The sequence below is a fragment of the Symphalangus syndactylus genome, chromosome 18, assembly GCF_028878055.3.
Source record: "Symphalangus syndactylus isolate Jambi chromosome 18, NHGRI_mSymSyn1-v2.1_pri, whole genome shotgun sequence".
Taxonomy (NCBI): Eukaryota; Metazoa; Chordata; class Mammalia; order Primates; family Hylobatidae; genus Symphalangus; species Symphalangus syndactylus.
Window position 1 is genome coordinate 101,480,877 of NC_072440.2, and position 26,338 is coordinate 101,507,214.

General features: G+C 50.5%; 1 protein-coding gene and 1 non-coding gene across 4 annotated transcripts in view; both read left to right on the forward strand.

Annotated features, from left to right (window-relative positions):
• Positions 1-382: 382 nt before the first annotated feature.
• PDIA6 (protein disulfide isomerase family A member 6) overlaps positions 383-26,338 on the forward strand; it is a 52,937-nt gene continuing 26,981 nt past the window's right edge. Inside the window, exons 1-2 of one of the 3 annotated variants that reach the window (XM_055252124.2) lie at positions 383-571; positions 18,220-18,300. In XM_055252124.2, coding sequence (XP_055108099.2) covers positions 490-571; positions 18,220-18,300 — 163 coding nt within the window. In that variant the 5' untranslated portion in view covers positions 383-489. Of the gene's footprint in view, positions 572-18,219; positions 18,301-22,484; positions 24,825-26,338 lie in introns of those variants that run through there. The other 2 variants (XM_055252125.2, XM_063623965.1) reach the window with 2 other exon arrangements.
• On the forward strand, positions 22,049-22,109 carry LOC129468695 (U7 small nuclear RNA). The gene has a single exon (XR_008652774.1). It is a non-coding gene; the product is annotated as a U7 small nuclear RNA (small nuclear RNA).

Below are 26,338 nucleotides of genomic sequence, written 5' to 3' on the forward strand. Positions count from 1 at the left end.
CCTCCTCAAGCTCCCCAAACTCTCAACCTGCCTTATTCTCCCTGGAGTGGGTGAGGGCCCATGCTGGCAGAACAGCTCTCAACTGCCTAGGCAGAGATGGGCTACCTGACACCTTGTGCTTTCTTCAGAACGCTTTAGGGCCTCAGCTGAAGATCAGACAGAGTGTGCGCACGCATGCACACACACACACACACACATCTAATTTTCAACACACTCGCACAAATATAGAAACATCATGGGGGAAAATGCAAAATACCTATGATTTCTGGAACAAGATCCGAGATGTCAAAGATATTCCTTGCTTATTCTGCTCATGCCCGGGCTCCCCTGCCCACCCCCAGTATGTTCATGTGACATCATGAAAAAGCAGCAGGGGTGGCATGAACTTGCACACCAGGCTGCCCAGGCTTGAGACCCAGCTCTGCCACCTAGAAGTTTGGAGCCCCTGAACAAGCCACAGTTCTGTGCCTGGGCTTTCCTGACTGCAAAATGAGGATAATCACAGCCCCTGCCTCCAAAGCGTCCCGAGGATCAAATGAGTTGATGATACTCGCACGGCGCTCGGATCATGGTAAGTGTGCTGCATAAGTGCTCCTTAAATCACCATCTGGAGTTTCCATACCAACCTCTCCCTGGCTTCATCTTATTTTTTTCTCCCCCTCATTTTTATTCCTCTCTGATTTCTTCACGTATGTTTTTTAATCTTGTCATATTGAGTGCATCTTCGCAAACTGCTTCTAATACTTCAGGGAACTAAATGCTGTGTTTTGTGCTCTCTTTTCCCCGTCACCTCCTTGAATATTTAGTAAGTCTTTGTGAGGACGTCAGCCCCTCCCTGCTGGGCTAGGGGTGTCCTGGGTAAGGGGGCCGTGCCCGCCATGGGAGCAGCACACAGGCCCAGCTTGCTGGAGGCCGCACTCATGGGAAACAGAGAGGGGTGACAGTGAGAACAGAGGCAGGGACAGAGCCAGCTCCTTGATCCTGCTGCCCCTGGAATCTTCTCCTCCCAGCATCAAGCCCAGGCAGATTTGGGGTTCTGTTGTTTAAGAGAGGTGGGATTTCCTTGCTGTAAGTGGGACAAGTATCATCACTATTAACCATCATGAATGAGAGTGAAACAGAATGAGAAGACAAAAAGCCAGAAAGATGTTCTCATTCCTCTGTGCTCACATAGCTCATCAGAGAGGGTTGAGGCATGGGACCCCACGTTCTAACCCCAAGGAGTCCCCATAACCCTGTCTGCTACACTGAGACACAGGTCCCTTCCTGCTGACATGAAGTAAGCCATCTATTTTTTTTAATCCCCATAGAACACAAGTGGCAACGAAAAGACACAATATAAAGAAAAGGTTAAGTAGATCAGTGGTTGCCAGGGGCTAAGGGAAGGGGAAAATTGGTACAGGTTTCTTTTTGAGGTGATGGATGAAGTGTTCTGGAATTGCTGGTGGGGTTACACAAACTTGTGAATACACTAAAAACAACCAAATTGGACAATTTAAAAGAGTGAATTTTATGGCATGTGATGTGAATGATCTCTCAATTAAAAAAAAAAAAAAAGCCTGCAAAAGTTTCATTTAAAACCACAGAAGGCCGGGCACAGTGGCTCATGCCTTTAATCCCAGCACTTTGAGAGGCCACAGCGGGCTGACTGCTTGAGTTCAGGAATTCGAGATCAGCCTGGGCAACATTGTGAGACTCCGTCTCTAAAAATAGATACACAAATAAATAAATAATAAAATAACACCCCAGAGCCCGAAGCCCCAGACCCATCCTAGACAAGGATGCTCCAGGCCTGACATTGCCAGTGTCTGCAGCAGGCCATCATAGGACCTGAGCGTGCCTTAAGGGAGTGTGGGATCTGTGGCTGAATTTCAGGAAGATTCAGCTTGTATTTCTTACATGGGAAAGACCCTCTGAAAAGTAGGGGTTGATCCCCCTTCCCCTTCATCACTGATGGTGGCACCCCCACGGGCACCTAGTGGGGCCAATGGGATCATCTCAGGCACCAAGTTACTCCATGGTCTGAAAGCATTTTTTTTTTTTTTTTTTTTTTTTTTTGGAGACAGAGTCTTGCCCTGTTGCCCAGGCTGGAGTGCAGTGTGGCTCGATCTTGGCTCACCACAAACTCTGCTTCCTGGGTTCAAGTGATTCTCTTGCCTCAGCCTCCCGAGTAGCTAGGATTACAGGCGCCCGCCACAACGCCCACATAATTATTGTATTTTTAGTAGAGACGGGATTTCACTATGTTGCCCAGGCAGGTCTCGAACTCCTGACCTCAAATGATCCGCCCGCCTCGGTCTCCTAAAGTGCTGGGATTACAGGCCTGAGCCACCGCGCCCGGCCCCGTCTCTAAGCATTGTGACTTCATAGGACCCGCTGGCGGTCCCATGAGGGAGACAGGGCCACAGCCACTGTCCCCATTTGGCAGCTAAGTGAAGGTGGAGCTCAGAGGTGGATCCTAAACCCAGGCTGGGTTTCCTGGTGTATCGCAGATGTCTGCTTTACTTTTATTAAAACATCGTCCTGATCTGGCACACCTAAAGCTGTGTATCTGAGTGCGCCGGGCCGGCTCCCTGGGCCCCACCTGCCTTCAGGCTTCCAGCTCTTGCCTGCAGCGACCCCTGGTGGGTGCGCCGGCCTCGTTACCTCCAGGCTGGGGCCTGGGCTTTACCGGAGGCCGCACCTGGAAGGAATAGGCCCCGGATAAGGCCCGCGACGGAAACGGAACCCGGCCGGCTCACTGCCAGCGGCCTGGTCAAGAACGCCGGCTCCGGAGCCCGACTGCCGGGGGTATCCGCCCACCTCACCCGCCTGCCAGCCCTGTGTCCCTGGAGTCCCCAGCCTTTCCACCATCTCAGGCCTGGGATGGAAACAGCACTTCCTGCAGATGGCTTGGGAGGCCTGGAAGGACGGTTCAGGTAAAGTGCACCGCCCGGGGCCGAGCAGCAGCCACAGTACACACACAGGCGCTGGTGCTGCTCCTTGCTGTAGGCCCGCCCCACGTGTTCATGCTCATCAACCCACGCTATGAAATTAGTTCACTCTAGGCCGGGCACAGTGGCTCATGCCTGTAATCCCAGCACTTTGGGAGGCCGAGGCAGGTGGATTGCTTGAGGTCAGGAGTTCGAGACCAGCCTGGCCAACATGGTGAAACCCTGTCTCTACTAAAAATACAAAAAATTAGCCGGGCATGGTGGTGCGTGCTTGTAATCCCAGCTACTAAGGAGGCTGAGGCAAGAGAATCTGTTAAACTTGGGAGGCAGAGGTTGCAGTGAGCTAAGATCACACCACTGCACTCCATTCTGGGCAACAGAGCAGACTGTCAAAAGAAAGAACGGAAAGAAGGAAGGGAGGGAGGGAGGGAGGGAGGGAGGGGAGAAATTAGTTCACTCCACAAACACATCAAGTGTCTTCTGTGTGTCTGAGGCAGGGAAGGGAGGAGACCTGCCTCTTAGTGTTCATAACAAAGAAGGACCTGGACCCTCCCAGGCCGCAGGAGCCTCGGCCTGCACCCAGACCACAAGGGTTTACTAAGCACCCTGTCAGTCCCGCCAGGCGCTCAGGGACCAATGAGATCCCACCTCTGGGAGTCACTGCAGCCCAGAGGGGTGAGGGGCAGTGCCACAGAGAGGCCAGGCCTCAGCAGAAGGAGGGAGGGAGGGTGGCCAGCCCCCAGGGAGGGAGGGAAGCCTCACAGGAGAAGGGCACACATGTCCAGAATGTTCCCTCTCCACAGAGAGGGTCTTTCTCTCCAAAGCACACTGCTGCAGGCAGCATCCGTGGCCCACATAGAAAGAAGCTCGCCTTTGATCCAGCCTGAGAGGTTCCCTTTTTTGTCTCTGCTCAGAAGTACAGCCTGAAAGGAGAGTGAGACACTGCCTCCTTTTGAAATCACGCAGCTGCTGCTGAGGCCCCAAAGATACAAATTCACTGGGATCTTTCCCTAGATCTGCGTTGCTCTCACTGTAGAAGCTGTTGGGACTTTGCAACAGTATTTAGAAAACACCTAATGCCCAGTTTAAATCTTCTTCAGAAGTTTGGGGATGGGGGAAGGGAGAGGAAATTATTTTAGAATTCCGCTTCCCTGTGGCAACATCCAAAGATAAGAGAAACACAGAGAGCACTGGTGGGACCTGGGAGGAGGCAAAGATTTCTCTAAACCAATGCCTGGGTCTTCCAATAACCAGACACTGGCTGCCACTTCAGGATCCTGCCACCTTGAGCTCCAAGCTCCACTTCCAGACACTTGGTGACTTCCAGCCCTGGGGACATCATTTAACCTTTCCAGCCTCGATGTCCACATCCACTTAACTTCGTACATCTCCCTGCAGAGCCCATTATACACCAAGCGCATGCCCTGGAATCCAGGCCCTGCCTCCGGAAGTTTCAATCTGTGTATGGGTATAAGAGGGATGTGTCTCTATTCATAGGGGCTTACAAGGCTGGTGTCAACCATACTGGCATTCTGGAAACTTCTGAGAAGGGGCTCAAACATGTTCTGAGAAGAGGGCCCAGCCACCTCTACCTGGCAGAAGTCAGGGAATGAGCCCGCTGTGAGTTTTTGAGGTTCTGGGGGCCACTCCCCATGGCTGTGAGGCTTATTACCCCACTATGGTGATGCACTGAAAACCCCCAGTGGGGGTGGGAACACACCAAGCTCAGAGACAAGCAGCAAAGTGGGGTCCTGAGAAAGCTGCCTCCCAGGCCTGCTGACTGGGAAATTCCAAACGGGAAAGGGTGATTAACAACTGCGGGAGTGGGTGGAGGGGAGAGGAGAGGGACAGGACAGGGAAAAAGACCCTAGATCCTGGGCCTGCCCGAAGGCAGGAGCCAGCCTGGCCAAAGTGAGCCTAGAGGACACGCAGACATGGGCCCCTTCTGCGGAGCTGGCCTGTCGAGGGGGCGGGGCTGTCCCTGACACACAGCCTGGGCTCTACATGGAGACTTGTCCAGGTCAGGGAGGGGATGCTTTCTGACTGCTCTGCCTCTGGGAAATGGGGACTCCTGGCATTTCCCCATGCCCCAATATCATCTGTGAGCTCCCTCCCACCCCTCACTTGGCCTTTTAAGGAGAGTAACCTCAGAGGGCTGGAGTTCTGGGAACCTCCAGAGTCCCGGCTTCTGTGGGTCTCAGTGGCTGGGGGGGCGGGGGGTGAGACCAGCGCTGGACGCGACCTTGCCTTTTCTGCGTCTGCCAAATGTCCCTGGGGGCCCAGGTGATCCTCACCGCCTCCTTTCCCTGTTCCTGTGACAAGCCACAGCCTGGCCTCCAAGCCAGCTGCCCCTCCCCTCCTCTGGGGTCGCCCTCTTCTGCGCTGGACCCGACCTCCTGGAAGGAAGACCCAGGCGGGAGATGCTGACTGCAGGATTCAGCCAGCCCAGGGCCTGAGCCTGGGCCCCCTCGGTCCACCACAACCCCAATTTTTGCAAGCTCCACCACAGCCCCGATTTTTTAGTGTAAATATTGTATCTAAGTACAGCGCATATAAAGAAAAGCGCACGAGTCCTGAGCGCACAGCTCAAATCCCACACGCATCACCCAAGCAGCCTGCGCAGAGCAAGGGCAGAGCTCCCCCTTGCGGTCACATCCTGTCACTAAACAGAGGGTGCCCGCTGCAAGGTTAGGTCTCCTGGCCTCGTGCTTCGTACAGGAATTAATGGAATCCCACCAGGTGGTGTTTGTGAGGCATAGATGGTGAGGATATCTGCAGCTGCAGTTTGCTCATTCTCATGGCTGCACTGCATTCCACGGTGTGAACAGAACACAATTCATCCTTCCACTGCTGATGGGCATTTGGGCAGTTTGCAGTTTGGGGTCTGGCCAGTCCTGCTGCTGTGAGCATTCTTAAGCCTGTCTTTTGGTGAATTCACATGCCCGTGGGGTGAGTATGTGCCTGGGGTTCGGATGCTGGGTGGGTGTGTTCCATTTCAACATTGATGGCAGGATTGTTGTCTATTTCACTCCCCGCCATATTCCGCCACCTCGAATTGTGCCTGGAATGTCATAGGTGCTCAGTAAATATCTGTTGAAATGAATTCTCTCTTTTTTTATTTTTTTGAGACAAGGCCTTGCTCTGTTACCCAGGCTGGAGTGCAGTGGCACCATCATAGCTCCAGGGGACCCTGGCTTGCCCCCCTCTGCCCCCCGCGCCCAGCAGAGAGCCTGGCACATGAGGAGAGTGAGGTTTGAGGGGAGAGGAAGGAGAGGACATTCACACCCCATGACTGGCTGTCCAGGGCAGGAGAGCAGGGGTCCAGGAAGGTGGCTTGGAGGAGGAGGATGACTATGGCCAGGAGCTGGGTGCTGCTTGGAAACTGCATCCTGTCAGGCTCTAGAATCTGTCAGACACACAATCACCCAATGAAGGAGACGTTGGTATCAATTAACTAGTGTTCAGGGAAGGCCAACCCTGTCCAGTGAGCAGATTACCTGTGTCTGCCAGGCAGAGTGTGGAGGCGAGGGGGACATCGTAGCTGGATCTGAAAGCTGCTTATTGCACCCGAATCAGCAGCCAATGACGCCTCCCATTCAGGCTACCCAGAGGTCTGACCGATGACCTGCCCCTGCCCCAGGATGTGGGGCTGCCAGGTGAAACACAGTCTTAGCAGCTGCAAGGGAGGGCTCTAGCCACCATGCCGGAAAAGGATCACAGGGAGAAGGAGCCAGAGAAGGAATGTGACCAGCACCGCTGATTCTTAGTGAGCTGAGCAGTTTTGCCAGGTGGGGCCACCCTCAGAAACGAGCCAGCCCGTGTTTCCCCAAGTAAAGAGAGTGCCGTAGAGCAGGGAGGAGGGCAGCGCCACAGCCCTGGCCACAGGGTCAAGGGGAAGGCTAAGTAGGTGGGGGCGAGTGGTCACAGCGCTCATCAACGCCCGCCCTATCACAGTAGACTCATCTGCGGCTCCAAGTGCCAAGGGTGAGGCCAATCCAAACCCACTGCCGTCAAGGAATCCCGGAAAGAGAGAAAGGGGGTCTCACCAGCGGCTGGAAGCAGAGCGGGGTTCGCTGCACTCCCACGAGGGCCCTCCCTGCCGGCCCCTGCGGCTCAGGGACAGTGAGGGGCTGGGCCGGTGCAGGAGGGAGCTCATTTCTCCGTAGGAGGGAGACCCAGAGGCTAAGTGGGGAGGAACTGAATGTTCTGAAGAGCTGATGTGGCCAAGCGCCCGAGGAGACCACAGAAGTGCCCCATGTGCCACCTGAGCCACCAGCCGGTGGGGGTGGCACCGGGCAGACCTCAGCTCCGGCCCACTCTGTGCAGGTGGAGTCCCCGTGTGTCCAGGGGCACAGCCACGCCCACGCAGGGGGTGACCCGAGGGCCTGGAGGGGCAGCTCAGTTCAGCACTAAGTCTGAGGCCACATTCTGCCTATTTCCTTGAACTAATTTCTCACTTTAACTGAAGACTTAAGTATCTCCTACAAAACTGCTTTGCCCCCATGGGCTGGGTCTGGATTTCATTTTTGAGAGAGCGAGCTCCAGAAAACAACTTAGAATCCTCTTTTGTCCCTTGGCGGCGCTCCCCGGGCCGCCAGGGAGGAAAGGCCCTGCCGCTTCCCGCAAAGGCTCTGGGCGCCACCCCGTGTCCCTACGGACGCACTCCTGCCCCACAGCCATGCCCGCAGGAAAAGGTGCCCGAGAGAGCCTTGACCCTCTGGCCAGAACCGGGCAGGCTTGCAAACTCACCGAGTTCCACCAGTTCAAACACAAGCATCCAGCCAAAACAAATGGAGAACTGATAGGCACAGAGGTCCACGGCATTTTATTCACAGATGCGTTCATTCATTCCGACATTCATTCATTCATTTTCCCAGGCCGTGCTAGAAGCTGGGACACAACCCAGTCCTGGCCCCTGTCTTTAAGCTGCGCACCCACACTGGAGGGGCAGACACAGGCACTGCTTCTACATGCAGTGGCAAGGAGGCAGTGTGGAGCAGGAGCCTGGGGTGAGGAAGCTTCCTAGAAGGGCTGCCATGGCTTAAGGGATGAGTGTCAGCCAAGGTAGCAGGGGGCAGAGAAGCATCCTAGGCAAAGACAGCCAGAGAGCAAAGTCTTCCATGCAAGATGCTTGAAGCACCTGGGCATGGCGGGAGCACAGAGGACCAGCCCTGCCACCTCGCGAAGGCATGTGGACTTCACAGTGCCACCATGGAGCCGCTGAGGTTTGATTTATGCCATTTTTAGGTGGTCAGAGGGACTGTTGACCCGACTTCTCATCCTCAGAAGAATCCAGGGATGGACTTCAGAGCTCACCTCCAAAAGAGATTTGAAATTTAATCACCTACGGTGTCAATATGTACACCTACTATGTACCCACAAAAAAATTAAAAATAATTTTAAAAAAAAGAGGCTGTTGCAGTAGCCCAGGCCAGAAATTCTGGGAGCTGAACTAGGATTCGTGTAGAGAGGAGAAAATGCCACTTAGATTTCAAGTTTGGCAGGATTTGGTGATTGACTCAGTGGAAGGCAGAAAAATTGTTTCTAATCTCCACCTCCAACACCGTGCCTTCTAACAAGGGCAGTTCCTGGTGAGGACAGGATCTTTTGATTGGAGAGCAAAAAGTCGACACCCTTGGTTATTATGGCTTTTGGCCAAATTATAGGCAATAGCAGGCAATGGAAGGAGGAAAATGAGAGCCTGGAGAAGCAGGGCAGAGCCCACCTGCTCAACTAAGAGAGGGGACAGGGCATTGAGGCATGGGTGCTCCTGAGGCTGAAGAAGCCAACGGTGCTGGGAGCTGCCTGGAGGCGGAAGGTCTCCATGAGCCAGGGTTCTGGGTATGAGTGGCCCAGAAGAGACCCTGGGAGAGAGGACATCAGGGGGACAAGCAGCTGAGGGGGTGGACACAACACAAACCCTTCTCCCAGCCCAGAGCCTCTCTAAAAGCCTCTCCAGATATCTCCTTTTTCACAACACCGGGTGAGCAGATTCTCTCTTGAGGAATGAGAAGCGCACGAAGACCTGCTGAAGCCAGTGCAATCCTGGAAAGTTCCTGGACAGCACCCCATAAGAGAGCGTGACCCAGGTCACTGAAGACGGGGTGGGGGATAACACTGTTAACGTGATGATACATCAGCTGTCCCCAGACCACACCAGCGTCCCGAGTGAATGAAGCAGGCACTTTAGTAGGCAAGGAGGAAACCCTGTTTTGCTGATCATGCATTCCAGGCTCCCGGAGTGCCCCTGGGAATTTCTGGACACATCCATGCACTTGTGACCTGTGGGCCAGAGCCAGGGGTCATTTGGCTTTGTGCCCCCTCCAAAGCAGGGGTTTCCTAGTGTAGCACATTTGTGCCCCAAATTCTCAGAGGTGTTTTATTCCCAGCCCCTGTCCTCAGAAGAATCAGACATGATCCAAAGGGGGCTGGTAGGGGACACTGAGACAGTAAGGCTGCACCATGCCCAGTGTCGCCTGCCCCGCACAGGCTAGCAGGAGACTGGCGCTGTGCTGCGCCTTCGTCCCAGCTGCCATCTGCAAGGGCAGAAGAGTGCCCTGGGCCCTGGTGGTGCAAGGAGGGCGGGAGACAGACCCTCGCATTCCTCTGGTCTCAGGGTTGTGGGCCTGAGTGGAGGGGGCACACACCCTACTGGAACTGGGTGCTCCAGGCTGTGCCCGTGGCCTCGACACTCTGCACTTCTTAAAGGGGAAATAACAAACAGCAGCCTGTTCTTCCTCTTCCTAACCCTCTGAAACTCCTTCCTGCCCAGTGAATTTCTGATACATTTTAATTGAAAAATTGATATACAAATAAAGCAAATTGGGGGTAGGTTGGAATAAATAGTTGGAGCACAGAGGATTTTTAGGACAGTGAAACTACTGTGTCTGATACTCTAAGGGTAGATGTGTGTCATCGTCCATCTGTCCAGACCTGTAGAACGCACAACACCAAGTGTGAACCCTAATGTAAACTGTGGGCTCTGGGAGATAATGAGGTGTCAATGTAGGTTCATTGTAACAAACATGCTGGCTGCGGTGGTGTGGGATGTTGATACTGGGGAAGACTGTGTATATGGCAGGGGGAGGGGTTTTATTGGGAATTCACTGTCCCCCTCAACTTTGCTGTAAACCTAAAACTGCTCTAATAGACTAAATGAAGTCTATTAATTTTATTACATTGCATTAAAAAAATAAAAAGATTAAACTTTCACATTGTTTTTTTACTCTAGTTCTAAAGAATTGCAAGAAAAAGAAATTTTTTTTTTTTTGAGACAGAGTCTTACTCTGTCACCCAGGCTGGAGTGCAGTGGTGTGATCTCAGCTCACTGCAACCTGTGCCTCCCAGATTCAAGCAATTCTCCTGCCTCAGCCACCTGAGTAGCTGGAATTACAGGTGTGTGCCTCCATATCCCACTAATTTTTGTATTTTTAGTAGAGACGAGGTTTCACCATGTTGGCCAGGCTGGTCTTGAACTCCTGGCCTCAAGTGATCTGCTCACCTCAGCCTCCCAAAGTGCTGGGATGACAGGTGTGAGCCACCACACTAGGCCCTTATATTTCTTCTGAAAACTTACACTTTCATTAAATTTTCAATCACTAAACTTTATTAGTATGTGGCAGACACTGTTGTAGACGGATGTTGCCAGCACACAGGAAGGTTCTCCTCTGTTCCCTCATGGAGTCTTCGTCCTAGTGAACACAGATGATAAACAAATAAATATGTAAATAAGGCCGGGTGCAGTGGCTCACGTCTGCAATCCCAACACTTTGGGAGGCTGAGGAGGGTGGATCATCTGAGGTCAGGAGTTTGAGACCAGCCTGGCTAACATAGTGAAACCCCGTCTTTACTGAAAATACAAAAATTAGCCAGGCGTGGTGGCGCATAACTGTAGTCCCAGCTACTCGGGAGATTGAGGCAGGAAATCACTTAAACCCAGGAGGTGGAGGTTGCAGTGAGCCGAGACTGTGCCATTGCACTCCAGCCTGGGCAACAGACCGAGACTTCATCTCAATCAATCAATCAATCAGACACATAAGAATTCTGATCAGTTCTGTGGAGAAATTAAACACTGAGTTTGATGAACTGCTCACCGGGGGGCACTCTCACTTCAGATCACCTGCTGTGAGAAGAGCCTGAAGAGGTGGTACATAAGCTGAGGCTGCAGTGATGGGGGCAGCAGGTGGTGCCAAGGCTCCAAGGCGGGAACCAGCCTGTTGTGTCTGAGGAACTGAAAGAATACTGCCATGAACAGAAGGAAAGAGGGAGGGGTTTGAGGTGACGTCAGAGGCAGAATCTTAAAGGCCTGCTCAGGAGGGCAGATTGTTTTTCTATGTCTTGTAAGAAGCCACTGGGAAGGGTTCTGTTTAACAGTTTTATTGAGATATAATCCACACACCATACGATTCACCCAATTAAAGCATATAATTCGACCTGGCATGGTGGCTCACGCCTGTAATCCCAGCACTTTGGAAGGCTGAGGCAAGCGGATCACCTGAGGTCAGGGGTTTGAGACCAGCCTGGCCAATATGGCAAAACCTCCTCTCTACTAAAAATACAAAAATTAGCTGGGTGTGGTGGCAGGCACCTATAATTCCAGCTACTCGGGAGGCTGAGGCAGGAGAATGGCTTGAACCTAGGAGGCGGAGGTTGCAGTGAGCCAAGACTGTGCCATTGCACTCCAGCCTAGGCAACAAGAGTGAGACTCCATAAAAAAAAAAAAATCCATTATTCAATGGTTTTTAGTAAATTCATAGATATGTGCAACCATCCCCTCCCAACTCCCAGCCCTAGACAGCCACAAACCTACTCTGTCTGTATAGACTTCCTAGTTCCGAACTTAAATATGAAAGTAATCATGTGGTTATTTTGTGCCTGGCTTCTTCCACTTAGCATAATGTCATCAAGGTCAATCCATGTCGTGGCATGCCACCGTGCTTGCTTCCTTTTAATGGCGGAATAATATTTCCGTTGTATAGACATGACACATTTCGTTTATCCATTCGTCAGGTGATGAACATTTGAGTTATTTCAGCCTTTTGATTATGACGAATAATGTTGCTAAAACATTCCTGTATGTGTTTTGTGTGGACGTGTGTTTCATTTTTCTTGGGTAGATGCCTAGGAGTGGAATTTCTGGATTACATGGTAACTGTTGAATTATCTGAGGAACTGTCGGACTGTTCTCTAAAGTGGTTGTACCATTTTACATTCCCAAAAGCTGGTGTCGGAGGGTTCCAATTTCTCCACCTCTTCACCAACACTTGTTATTCTCTGACTTTGATTCTAGCCATGCTAGTGGGGATGAAGTTATTTCTCATTGTGGTTTTGACGGACATTTCTCTGATAACTAATGACACTGAACATCTTTTCATGTGCTTTATTGGCCATTTGTATGTCTTCCTTGGAGAAATGTCTACTCAGATCCTTTGCGCATTTTTAAATTGGAGCTTTTGTCTTTTTATTATTGAGTTGTAATCATTCCTTATACATTCTAGATACTAGTTCATTACCAGACATATCATTGCAAATATTTTATCACACATTGTGGGTTGTCACTTACTTGATGGTGCCCTTCAAAGCACAAAAGGTTTTAATTTGATGAATTCCAAACTGTCTATTTCTCTTCTGTTGTCCATTGGAAAGTTTTAAGTAGGGGAGAGGAGTGTGAACTAATTTAAACTTTTTCAAGAATCCATAAGAGTCTGCTTTGTGGAAAAAGAATTTTAAGATACTGTATTAGTCAGGATTCTCTAGAGGGGCAGAACTAATAGGATATATATATATACTATTATATATATATATATAGAGAGAGAGAGAGAGAGAGACAGAGAGAGAGAGGAGTTTTTAAAATATTAACTCACATGATCGCAAGGTCCCCAAATAGGCCATCTGCAAGGTGAGGAGCAAGGAGAGCCAGTCCGAGTCCCAAAACTTAAGAACTTGGAATCTGATGTTTGAGGGCAGGAAGCATCCAGCATGGGAGAAAGATGTAGGCTAGGAGGCTAGGCCAGTCTGGCCTTTTCACGTTTTTTTCCACCCGCTTCATATTCTAGCTGTGCTGGCAGCTGATTAGCTGGTGCCCACCCAGATTAAGGGTGGGTCTGCCTTTCCGAGCCCACTGACTCAAATGTTAATCTCCTTTGGCAACACCCTCACAGACACACCCAGGATCAATACTTTGCGTCTTCCAATCCAATCAAGTTGACACTCTGTATTAACCATCACAGATACCAAGAGTGAAAATAGAAAGACCAATTAGAAACCCAAATCAAACTTGCTTGAACAACAAAAATGATTTCATATTTCAATAACTGGAATGTTCAGCTGAAGGACAGTCCTCAGACACTGATCAGGGATTGGCTCCATTTCTCCATGACTGTTTCAGCTCTGCCCCCCTTCAGCTTCATCCCCACGTGGGTTTTCCTCATCTTGTGGGGTAGTTTCCAGGGACAACAGGGATCCATGCTTCTGCCCAAGCAAATGCCACTCTTCTAGCCATTGACCAAAGTCCAGAGCTTCACTCTGATTGGTTTAATTTATGTCACATGCTCACCCTGGAACAATCACTGTGGCCATGTGAATTCCACTGGCCACTTGGCTTAGAGGTTATTGTGGTGACAAACCCCTTCCTGAGCCAATAACTGTGGCAAGGGGGATAGAGTTCTGCCAGCTGGACAACGTTGCTAGAATCCACCCAGGGTTGCTACACAATGGGGAGGGACGGCAGAACACTCGGCAGATGTCATCGGCCATGGACATGTAATCATGGAATGTAAGCTGCCCCCAGGGAAGGGGCATAACCTTGGGCACAGCAGCTCTTTCTAGCCAATGAAAGGACACAGCCATGAAGCAACAGCAGTCAACACTCCCCATGACTGGAGGTGTGAGTGTCACCTCCTGAAGTGGGGTCTGGGCTACACACCACAACATCCACTACAGTACGGCACCAACATGTTGACTCTAAGGGGCTACTGCAAAAGTCCACATAGCCATTTGGAACCAAGGTGGTGACAATTGTGAGAAAGTGGGAAAAATGTCAGCAGACTTTGAATATGTTTTGGTGCTCAAATTATCAGAAATTGCCAAAGAATGTTGGGAGCTGGTGATGGAAACAGAACCCAGTGAGATTTGGGGCTTGAGCAATTGGATTGGTGGTGTCATTGATACAGATGACAGACTGTTCGCTGAGCACCTAGGCACTGAATAGAGATTTATTTCCTTCTTCCTAACCCTCTCCCACTTTATTCTGAAGTTCATATGAGCCATAACAAGGATTGGAAGAAGTTTTAGAAGTAACCTCCTAGGAGTCCATGAATTAGCAGCAGTGAGAGGCTAGAGGCCTGACAAAGAATTGGGAAGCAGCTGCTATATCCCAAGCAGCAAATGCCAGTGTGGATGGAGAAGAGAGAGCATCATTCTGTGGCAGGAGAGCTTAGCTGCTGACAATGAGACTGCACCCTTGGGATTTGTCCCTTGGATTCTTCAGCATCTGAGCTCTAACCTCTGAAACACAAGAAAAAATGAGCAAGGTGATTTGTCCAGGCCACCTCTATTTCTGGAGAAAGGAGCCATAGCAAATGATCCACCACTATCTAGTCCCTGAGTGGATGAATACAAACCACCCCAAGACACTGGGGTACTCTAAGATTGGCCCCAGACAAGCCATGGGGATACAGCACAGAAAAACTGTCCATGGCCAATATCAAAGATGCAGCTGGAGACCAGGCATCATGGGAGGTTTACAAAGGGGAGGCCTTGTCTTGTCCGCAGGAAGCTGTGCTCACAGCTTGTCTCCTCAGACCTGCTAGAGAGGCAACAGCCATAACAAAGGCTCAGACCTCACTTTTGGAGTGGCCACCATATGTTTTGGTTTTAGCTTTGCCTAGAAGCCTTGCAAATTGTTTAGTAAAGCCAGCCCAGAACATACATCCAAATGCTACTGCATCGATCCCAAGCTACCTATTTGACTTATTAGATGGCATAGAGGGGTGGAGATATTATCACTCTACTAAGTGCCTCCTTATCAATGAGTCCCAGTAAGGAGCACGTGCCCACTTATCCCTGTTTGCAGTGCTACATTAAAAATCATTTATGAGGCCGGGCGTGGTGGCTCACGCCTGTAATCCCAGCACTTTGGGAGACTGAGGCAGGTGGATCACGAGGTCTGGAGATCGAGACCATCCTGACTAACAAGGTGAAACCCCGTCTCTACTAAAAATAAGCCAGGCATCATGGTGGACGCCTGTAGTCTCAGCTACTCGGGAGGCTGAGGCAGGAGAATGGCATGAACCTGGGAGGCGGAGCTTGCAGTGAGCTGAGATCGCGCCACTGCACTCCAGCCTGGGCAACAGAGCGAGACTCCGTCTCAAAATAAATAAATAAATAAATAAATAAAAATCATTTATGGCTGGGTGCAGTGGCTCATGCCTGTAATCTCAACACTCTAGCAGGCCGAGGTGGGCTGATCACTTGAGCCCAAGAGTTGAAGACAAGCCTGGTCAACATGGTGAAACCCCATCTCTACAAAAATACAAAAATTAGCCGGGCATGGTGGTGCATGCTCGTAGTCCCAGCTACTCGGGAGGCTGAGGTGTGAGGATCACTTGAGCTCAGGAGATTGAGGCTGTAGTAAGCCGTGATCACACCACTGCACTCCAGCCTGGGCAACAGACTCTCTCTCAAAAAAAATTTTTTTTTAATTTTAAAAATCGTTTATATAAGGCTGGGTGTGGTGGCTCAAGCCTGTAATCCCAGAACTTTGAGAGGCTGAGGTAGGAGGATCACTTGAGCCCGGGAGTTCAAGACCAGCCTGGGTAACATAGTGAGGTCCTGTCTCCACAAAAAATAAAACATTAGCCAGGCATAGAGGCATGTGCCTGTGGTCACAGTTACTTGGGAGCCTGAGGCAGGGGGATCACTTGAGCCTAGGAGGTCAAGGCTGCAGCAAGCCATAACTGCATCACTGCACTCCAGTCTGGGTGACAGAATGAGACCCTGTCTCAAAAAAAAAAATCGTTTATTATTGCCCTTGGATAGAATCTTTAAATTCACAGAAACACTTACAACCCTGTAGAGGGAGAAGTGCTGAATTGCCAAATTCTCCAACAATGCTTCCTCTTTCTAGATGTTTGCTCAGCATCAATTCAGATACTGCTGAATAGAAGGCAATACCCAACCACACAGCCAGAGGCCTCCTGGGGAAATCGGGGACTGCTCTCCCCTGACCCCTCTTTCTCCTGCCTCTACCCCTTGGCTTCACAGCGATTATTCATTTTTTAACACTCATATGCTGGGTGCCTGTTGCCTATGTCAGGGGCACGCTGTTGCTCCCTACACACAGGTAAAATTGATTAACTGAATCTTGCCCTCCACTGGCTTACCGTGCAACGGTAGAGACTGGAAGCAACAGACGAGGGTGAGCTTTGGAAGAGCTGATGAGGCCATGATTAATTTCAACTGAGAGGTAAGAGAGGCGGAAGGAAGGAGGTGGATTTCAGCTGGGCCATAAAGGTTGGGCAATATTTCAACAACAGAAAAGTGAGAAGAGGGCATTCCAAATCTCTGAAGGCTGTTTTAAAAGACGACCTGAAAATTCGGTGGCCATCTTCTTACTGGGAGGTAGAATCCACTCCCCTCCCCTTCGTCCTGGGCCCAACGACCTGCTTAACCAGGGTCAGTTTCCAAACCCAGGTCCTGAAGTGGCAGCTTCCTCTTCCTGACTCTTAGGATGCTCACTCTCAGAGCACAGCTTCCAGAGGAGAGAAGATACCCCCAGCATCCATGAGAAGAGACCTCCAGGAGAAGCTTGTGCGGGTGTGCTGACCACTGGCCCCAGATGAGGTCCCAGCCAACATCAGCTCTGACTTCCAGCCATGTGAGTGAACCGGCCCAGCTCCCCGACTTCGGGCAACCTCAGCTGGTGCTGCTGATACAGGAGGTAGAAAGAAATTATTTAGACAGATAGGACAAAAGAGTCCTTGACAGAACTTCCCTTCTAACAAAAAACAGCTCAAGAAATTATTTTTTTCCTAACAAAGAATAGCCTAAAAAATCAAACTACAGACACAGATAAACAAAGACGACTAGAAAAACTAGAAACTTACACGGGGGAAGGCCAACGATGACATCTATAGAAAGGCAGCTACCTGGGGGCTGGACATGTCCACCATGGAAGTTCCATCTTCCCCTTCTTTAACACGTGTGCAGTAAAAAAGAAATGGGCAACATGACAATTCAGACTGAAAACACACCTATAATAAAATACTGGGGTGGCGGTTGCCAGAAATGTACACCCTATACAAATGACACACCTGGTCCTAATCAATTTTTCATGCCTTCTGTAGATCAGACACCGCCTTCCCACCAACTCATCTATAAAACACCCCACATTTAACCACAGATCAACAACTCATTTTTCCGGGACCCCCTTCTATAACAGAGACCTATTCTCTCTCTTTCACCTATTAAACTTCCGCTCTTAACCTCACACTTTGTGGGTCTACGTCTTTAATCTCCATGACCATGAGACAACGAACCACGGGTATTACCCCAGACAATAAGGCCACTTCACTATGCCAAGAATGCCTCCGGACTTCAGTGTCTCCCTCAGTAAAGTGAAACTGGTCATATCTAACTGCAGGGCTGCTGTGAGGATTAAACGAAACATAACATATGGTGGCCCCATCTAACAGAGACCACCAGGGCAAACCTGCAGACCAGCAGAGGCGGGCTTCTCGGATCACTGCAACAACTTAGGGCACCTCAGAGGACCCATGGCGCAACTCTAACCAAGCAAGCCAACAGGATTACCATAGGGTGTTGGAGAAGGGAAGGATGTAGGTAAGATTTAAATAAAGTAGTGTTTTAATAGGCTCAAAGCAAAACACAACTGTGTATAAAAGAATTACGGTCAGACCTGGGCTACGAAGTGGATGGAGGTTCCTTTTTCCTTGGAAATGATGAAGTTAAGACAAATATGCAATGTTGTGTCCAGAAAGCCCTGGGTTGGAAATCAAGGCAGCTTCTCAGTGTTAAAATGACTCAGGTCCTTCAGACAAAAGAAGGATATTCCATTCTTACTCTATTTATCTCAAATAGCACAGTTTATAACAGTCTGTGCTTTTTCAGGAATAAGATTTTTCAGCACTGTAACTTTTTGTTGATTAACAAAAGCAGTTTTAACAGGTTCACAGATGTAAATACGTGGAGCCCGGCATATGGTGAACATTCAGTAATAGTTTCCACATCCCCACCTCACTCATCTCCTCTTCTCTCTCACTTTCAGGCTCAGCATCTTCTCCTGCCCACTCCCTGTCAAGAAAAAGTCCCATAAGGTATCCATCAACCATGATGGCTAATGCACCCGGTAAGTACAGGAGACCCCCAGAGTAGGAGCCTCCATCTGTTTACAACAGCCAAAAGGTGGAAACAACCCAAGTGTCCACTAACAGACGGATGGATAAACAAAATGAGGTCTATTCATACGATGGAGTGTGACTCCGCTTTAAGAAGGAAGGAAATTGACACATGCCACAGCGTGAATGGAGCTGGAAGACGTGAGGCTAAGTAAAATCAATCACTCACAAAAGGACAGTGCTGTAGGATTCTACTTACATGAGACATCTAGAGTAGTCAAATTTATAAAGACAGAAAGTAGGATGACAGTTTCCAGGGACCAGGGGGAGGGGGAATGAGGAGTTGGCATTTAATAAGGATAGAGTTTCAGTTTGGGGTGATAAAAAGCTCTGGAGACAAAGGTTGCACAACGATGTGAGTGCATTTAATACCACTGAACTGTACACTTAAAAATGGTTAAAGGCTAGGTATGGTGGCTCACGCCTGTAATCCCAGCACTTTGGAAGGCTGAGGTAGGTGGATCACCTGAGGTCAGGAGTTCGAGACCAGCCTGCCCAACATGGCAAACCCCTGTCTCGACTAAAAAAAAAATACAAAATTTGCTAAGGGTGGTGGCATAAGACTGTAATCCCAGCTACTCGAGAGGCTGAGGAAGGAGAATCAGTTGAACCCAGGAGGTAAAGGTTGTAGTGAGTCGAGATAGCACAATTGCACTCCAGCCTGGGCAACAAGAGCAAAACTCCATCTCAAAATTAAATAAATAAATAAATAAATAAATAAAATGGTTAAAGTGAGCTGGGCACAGCGGCTCACGCCTGTAATCCCAACACTTTGGGAGACTGAGGTGGGCGGATCACTTGAGGCCAGGAGTTTGAGACCAGCCTGAGCAAAATAGTAAAACCCCATCTCTACAAAAAAAAAATACAGAAATTAGTCAGGTGTGTTGTGGCTTTCATCTGTAGTCCAGCTGCTTGGGAGGCTGAGGTGGTAAGATTGCTTGACACCAGGAGGTCGAGGCTGCAGTGAGCCATGATCACACCACTGTACTCCAGCCTGGGTGACAGAGTGAGACCCTGTCTCAAAAAAAAAAAAAAAAAAAAAGTTAAAGTGGTAAATTTTATTTTATGTTATGTGCATTTTATCAGTATTTTTAAAAGGCTTCATCTGCCTATCCCCACTGAAAATAAGACTCGACTCTACCTGTGATCCGAACCTCAGAATGAATGAGAAAGTCCAGACAGGGGCACTGTGTGTCTCCTGAGCACCTCTAGGAAGAGGTACATGTCCCCTGTCGGGTCTATCCAGTTCCTTCTGTGGGTACATTAGCCCAGATTCTTCACCCTGAGAACATTAAGCCCTGTATTAGTCAAAGTCAAGCTAAACTGCTGTGACAAGTTATTCCAAACTACAATGGCTGAAACTATAGAATCTTCTCTCTAAAGTAACAGCTACATGGTGAGCCATCCAGGTTAGAGGGTGGCACTGATCTTCCCGGTCATTCTAGACTTGGGTTCCTTCCCTGTCACTGCTCCAGTGTCCCCAAGGGCCCTGTGGGGGTCTGCATGGTAGAAGCTGGGGTGCCCCAAGTCCAACAATTCTGCCTGGTGGAAGAGGAACAGGACCTGGCTAACTAGTTGGGATTATCACCTCCACTCCCATTCCCTTGGTAAGGCCTTGGGCGCCCAGCGGGGGAGCTGTGTGGTGAAGTGTAGCAGGCAGTGTATACCTGGCTGCAGTTCTGTGACTGTGGAGGAATTTCCAGAATCTGCAACTTTGATTTTGATTGCTTGCAGTCTCTTCCACAAGCCCTAAAATAAGAGTCACTCTCAACTCTGGGGCTTGGGGACAGTTCTTTGTTCTAACCCAGAAAGATGACCTGAGTGACGAGAACTCAGAATAGGCACCTGGGAGTCCCTTAATTAGACAGAGGGGGTTTGCAGCCATAGTTCTACCTGCCGTGTTGTAACAGTGTCATTGTAACAGTGTCGCCATTGGCTGCTGAGGGGGGGGGCAAGTGACTTGCCGCTAATAACATAAAGTACTCATGTCTGCAAACCACTTACTCTTTTAACTAAATTAGAGAGTAATCAAAGTTAGCCTTTTAATAACATCACTTTCACTCATGAAAAACCATACAAGCTTCCTGAGTGGAAGAAAAAGGGAGACTGATCCTAGCAGGCTGGAGCAGCCACGGGTGTGTGTGTGTGCGTCGGCAAAGAACGGCCAAGGTGAAGGATTGCAGTAGTCAAAGAAATCTCACAGGAGGCAGCAGGTTTTAGGGGAAAGAGCTTGAATGTGGGCATCAAGGAACTTGGGTTCTGGCTTTTGATATGTCATTAACTAAGTTGAACGAGGACATTCCTTGAAAGCCTATACTGTGCCAAGCACATGCCCAGTGTGGGTCTTGGGCAGGTCACATGACATCTCTCCCTTGCCCATCGCCTCCACCCTCCGCCCCCAACAAAACAGAATGTTGAATTCATGTCCTCTGAGACTTTCTTCAACTCTGCTACAACCTGATTCTAGGAAGTAGAAGCTCACTCTCTGATCTTCGGAAGCAAAATAACTGTGGAAAAAAGGAAGGCTGCACAAAGAAAAAAATCCCAGTCACATATGTGGTCTTCCTGGCAAGAGGGCATGACTTGAGTCCAATCGCAAGAAAATTTCAGATAAACCCAAATGAAAATGCTGTATTTTTAAAAGTGGGGAGGTGGAATTGTGTGCTTCCAAAGTGTCAATGCCAAAAAAAAAAAAAAAAAAGCATAAAAAGGGCATGAAAATGTTCCAAATGAATAGAGGCTGAAGAGACAAGATAATTTAACCCAACATCTGACTCTAGGCTGGAGCCTGTGAAAAAGAGAGGAAAATGGTGTTTTGAAAAAAAAAAAAAAAAGATACAGGCCGGGCAAGGTGGCTCACGCCTGTAATCCCAGCACTTTGGGAGGTCGAGACGAGTGGATCACCCTGAGGCTGGGAGTTCGAGACCAGCCTGCCCAACATGATGAAAACCCTCTCTACTAAAAAAATTTTAAAAATTAGCTGGGCATGGTGGTGGGTGCCCGTAATCCCAGCTACTTGGGAGGCTGAGGCAGGAGAATCGCTTGAACCCAGGAGGCAAAGGTTGCAGTGAGCCCAGATTGCAGATTGCACCACTGCACTCCAGCCTGGGCAACAAGAGTGAAACTCCATCTCAAAAAAAAAAAAAAAAAAAAAAAAAGGCAAATATGATTTCTCTTATATGAAGTACCGACATTAGCCAAATTCATAGAGAAAGAAAGTTGAATAGAGGTGACCAAGGGCTGGGGACAGGAGGGAAGTGGGAGTTACTGCTTAATGGGTACAGAGGTTCTGTTTAAGGTGACAAAAAAGGTCTAGAGATGATTAGTGGGGATGGTTCTACAACATTGTGAATGTATTTAATGCCACTCAATTGTACACTTAAAAATGGATGCTGACCAGGCGCAGTAGCTCATGCCTGTAATCTTGGCACCTTGGGAGGCCAAGGCAGGTGGATCACATGAGGTCAGGAGTTCCAGACCAGCCTGGCCAATACGGTGAAACCCCGTCTCTACTAAAAATATAAAATTAGCTGGGAATTGGTGATGTGCACCTGTAATCCCAGCTACTCGGGAGGCTGAGGCAGGAGAATCGCTTGAGCCCAGGAGGTGGAGGTTGCAGTAAGCTGAGATTGCGCCACTGCACTCCAGCCTGGGCAACAGAGCAAGACTGGCTCAAAAAAAAAAAAAAAAAGTAAAAGGGGGTGTTACAGCTTATTTAGAATTTGTCTAGCAGATTTTCCAGCTTTTACTGGAAGCCCCCTCACCCCCAAAAATGTGTGAAATGGAAAATTGCATGTATATTTTACCACAGTGAAGAAACAAAAATAGAAGTTATTCCTCTGGGCTCCACTGTACCAGGGCCTTCTCTTTGTCAGAGCACAAGGAATATCGCAGTGTAATGTGCCTCTTTGTTGGCCGTGTGCTCCCTGGGGCCAGTGACTGTGCCTGAGACAGTTTCTCGTATAATTAGGTTGTTAATGTGCATTTAGTTTCAATGAAAAAAGAAACAAGCAACACGCCCTGGTGCATTTCCGGAAGCCTGTGCATTTCCAGAAGCCTGTGCATTTCCGGAAGCCTGTGCATTTCCGGAAGCCTGTGCATTTCCAGAAGCCTGTGCATTTCCGGAAGCCTGTGCATTTCCGGAAGCTTGCGCATTTCCGGAAGCCTGTGCATGTACAGTGGGCTTCACAGGGGTGTGTGCCTCTTGCAGCTGCACATTCAGCCCACGGTCCAGAGCAGCCAGTGACCTGGGATATTTAGCAGGGAGTTATGATCTGGCCTCTGTTTTCTCCACGAGGATCAGCCCTGAGGCCAACTGGGACAGACAACTACACAGCACACAGAGGGCACTGGCAGTGTGGGCCACCGCAGTTCGAGGGTTCTGTTCCAAGCAGGATTGCTGCCCAAACACAGCAGGCCGGGAGAGGCTGCGATCAACTCACAACCCTGAGAAAACAAACTCGATTGTGAGTGCATTGTGGAAGCTGTGATGTCTGTGGCCCATGGGGACAAAGTTAAGTCACTGTCTCAACGTGAAGACAAATGAAGGGGCCCTCTTCAGGTAAGAGAATTAAACTCCTCCATCCAGAGAGGAAAAGAATGACTTTCCAGGCTGAGAGGAAAAGGATTTCGCTGTAATCCAGTCAGCAACAGCAGCAAATTTAAGGGGGGAAATGTGTCAAGTGCAGGAAAGGGGTCAGAAAAACAAACTCAGCATTCATTGCCCCTCAGGCGCCCTTCAGGGAGAGCAGACAGGCCTGGAGGAACGGGCTCACAGTCCACTGCCCTTTGCTACGAATCCCAGACAGCCCTGCCATCACTGGTTGGGCTTCCCATGCACCTTCACAGTCAGGAGGAGCTGCCCGGGGTACCGAGCTGAGGATTTCTGTCTCGGGACAAGCAGCCTCCCTGGGGAAAATCATTGCTGTCATGTGGCTTCCAGGAGAGGCCCCCGTGACTTCAGATGACTGCTGTGCCTCTGAGTTCAGTTTGCCTGAAAAATCTTCCAAACGCAGCTCTAGTGCCACTTCCTCCAGGAAGCCCACCAGCCGGCCCCCATCACTCCTGGACCCCTGCCTAAGAATATTTATGCCTTACACACTACAATATGGAGAAATAACTAATACAAAAACAAAATGTCCGAGTCCACTCCAAACATAGGAGGGAGAATCAAGGCGGAAAGATACAGTGGTCTTAACTTGTGCTTGAAAGATTTTACTTTTAGGTGGCGGGCGGTGGTTCACGACTGTAATCCTAGCATTTTGGGAGGCCGAAGCAGGCGGATCATCTGAGGTCAGGAGTTCGAGACCAGCCTGGCCAATATGGAGAAACCCTGTCTCTACTAAAAATACAAAAATTAGCCGGGCGTGGTGACATGCACCTTTCATCCCAGCTTTTCGGGAGGCTGAGGCAGGAGAATCGCTTGAACCCAGGAGGCAGAGGTTGCAGTGAGCCAAGACCCCGCCTTTGCACTCCAGCCTAGGCAACAAGGGCAAAACTCTATCTCAAAAAGACAAAAAAATTTTTACTTTTGCCGGGCGTGGTGGCCCATGCCTGTGATCCCAGCACTCTGGGAGGCCGAGGCGGGAGGCTCACTGCAGCTCAGAAGTTCAAGGCTGCAGTGAGCTGTATCATGCCACTGCTCGCCAGCCTGCCCCACAAACATTTTTTCCTTCACTTTTGCATATTTTACAAAGCACACACCCACGTGAGCGCATTGCCAGCCCTCTTGCCCCCCAGGACAAAGTGGAGACCCTGTCAGCGAGGAGGCTGCCGCTTAAGTCCCTGGGGTTCTCCAGAGAAGGAGAAGGCTCTGCAGGGCCATGCGACCTGGACGGAAGAACTTTCAAAGTAATTCAACAAAATAGAAACTTGTCGAATTACATCGCAGACAGCGCGTGCGGAGCAAATGTGTGTCCAAGGAATATTCGTTGGGCACAAGAGGAATTCCCGGTCAGCTACCAGGACCGTGGGTGCCCTGAGGCCGAGTCACGCTCCCCCGGGATAAAGAGGGTGGGGAGCGCACAGAGGCAAGGAGGAGGCGGGGTGGGGGGGGTGCAGAATAAGGAACTGAGGTAAAAACGCCCAGTAGTGGGCTCCCCTCCGAGCAGCACCCCGAGAGGGCCGGGGGGAGCTGAGGGGATGCGAGCAGAGGCTGCCAGGTCCGCCCCCAGCAGGCCCCGCCTTTCGCTGCTCGCCACCGCCCCCGTGAAAAAAACCAAACCGGTAACCTCTACCCGGCCGCCTCCCATTGGATATGTGAGTGAGCGATGTCCGCCAGGACCAATGAGCCGCAGCCACGGCGTGGCGAGCGCCTTCCGGCCCGCCCCCGTGCGGCCGCCCAGCGGACCACCGGACTGGCCTGGGGCGGGACGTGGGCGCGGCGTGCGGCGTGCGGCACGCGGCGGGGCTGAAGCGGCGGCGGCGGTGAGGACTGCACGTATCCCGGCGCGCGGTATGGCTCTCCTGGTGCTCGGTAGGTGCGGGCCGGCGGCGGGAGGCGGGCGAGCTGGGGTCGGCCTGAAAGGTTTCGAATCTCTAGGCCGTTCCCCGGCGGGCCGCGGCCTGGAGGCGGCCGGAAGTGGGCCTGGCGGGCGGGAGGCACCGGCCTCGGCGTCCGGAGGAGTTGCGAGGTTGCCCCGGCGGAGGTGCGGGTGCGCGGGAGACTAGGGCGCCCGTGGGGAGGGGCTTCCGCAGCCTCGCGGGGTGGTTCGCGGGGGGCGGGAGCCTGGTGCGCTGGAGCCGGGCGCGGGGTCCAGGGCCGGGCGGGAGAGCCGCGGAGCCCAGCCCCGGCCGGATCCCGGGGAGGGGGTCAGTATACCCGGCGAATCGCAGCGAAGCTTTTTCTGGGCGCTTCTCGAACTCGTGCGTGGGGACGGAGGATGGCGGGCGCCCTGCACTGTAGCTTGTTTCTGCCACCTGTTTTATGCAGCTCCTACTTTGAAAAACTGAAATGTTAAGCCGGGCGCGGTGGCTCACACCTGTAATCCCAGCACTTTGGAAGGCCGAAGTGGGTGGATCATCTGAGGTCAGGAGTTCGAGACCAGCCTGATCAACATGGCGAAACCCCGTCTCTACTAAAAATACAAAATTAGCCGGGCGTGGTGGTTCGCGCCTGTGATCCCAGCTACTCAGGAGGCTGAGGCAGGAGAATCTCCTGAACCCAGGAGGCGGAGGTTGCAGTGAACCGAGATCGCGCCACTCCAGCCTGGGCAACAAGAGTGAAACTCTGTCTCAGAAACAAAAAACTGAAATGTTAAATCTCAGTCCTGAAATAAGGACCCATAGTTGCCTTAGAAAGGGACAGTGCCTTCCAAAAGCTGGGCTTAAGACGCAGGGGCGCTTCACATGTGATCGGACTCCTTGAAAACGAAATGGAACCCGGCGTCTTAGGAATTCTGTAAATGTTTGCTTCTTAGTGGGCGAGGCCGAGGGTCCTATCCTTGCCGGGCTCGACTTGGTCACAGCCTTGGCTGTGAGAGTCCTTAACCTCGGCTCTGGCCTCAGACCACCTGCCCCCTATTTATTGGCTTTGTGACTCGGAACAAGTTACTTAACCACTCTGTGCCAGTGCCTTTTCAACAGTGCTTACCAGTTTAGGGACTGATAATAGTACTCCCTTAGGGTTGTCCTGAGGATTAATGAGTTAGGACATGTCTTTTTGTTTTTTGAGACACGGTCTTGCTCTGTCTCTTAGGCTGGGGTGCAGGGTTTCGATCATAGTTCACTGCAGTGTGGAACTCCTGGTCTCAAGGGATGCAGGCACATGCCACCACACCTGGCTAATTTTCAAATTTTTTATAGAGTCAGGGTCTCATTGTATTGCCCAGGCTGGTCTTAAACTCCTGGCCTCAAGTGATCCTCCCTCTTCAACCTCCCAAAATCCTGGGATTACAGGTGTCAGTCACCTCGCCCAGCTAGTACATGTTTAAAGAGATGTAAATATTTGCCATATTACTGTGGAGAGAGTAGATGAGGGGAAAAGAGTTT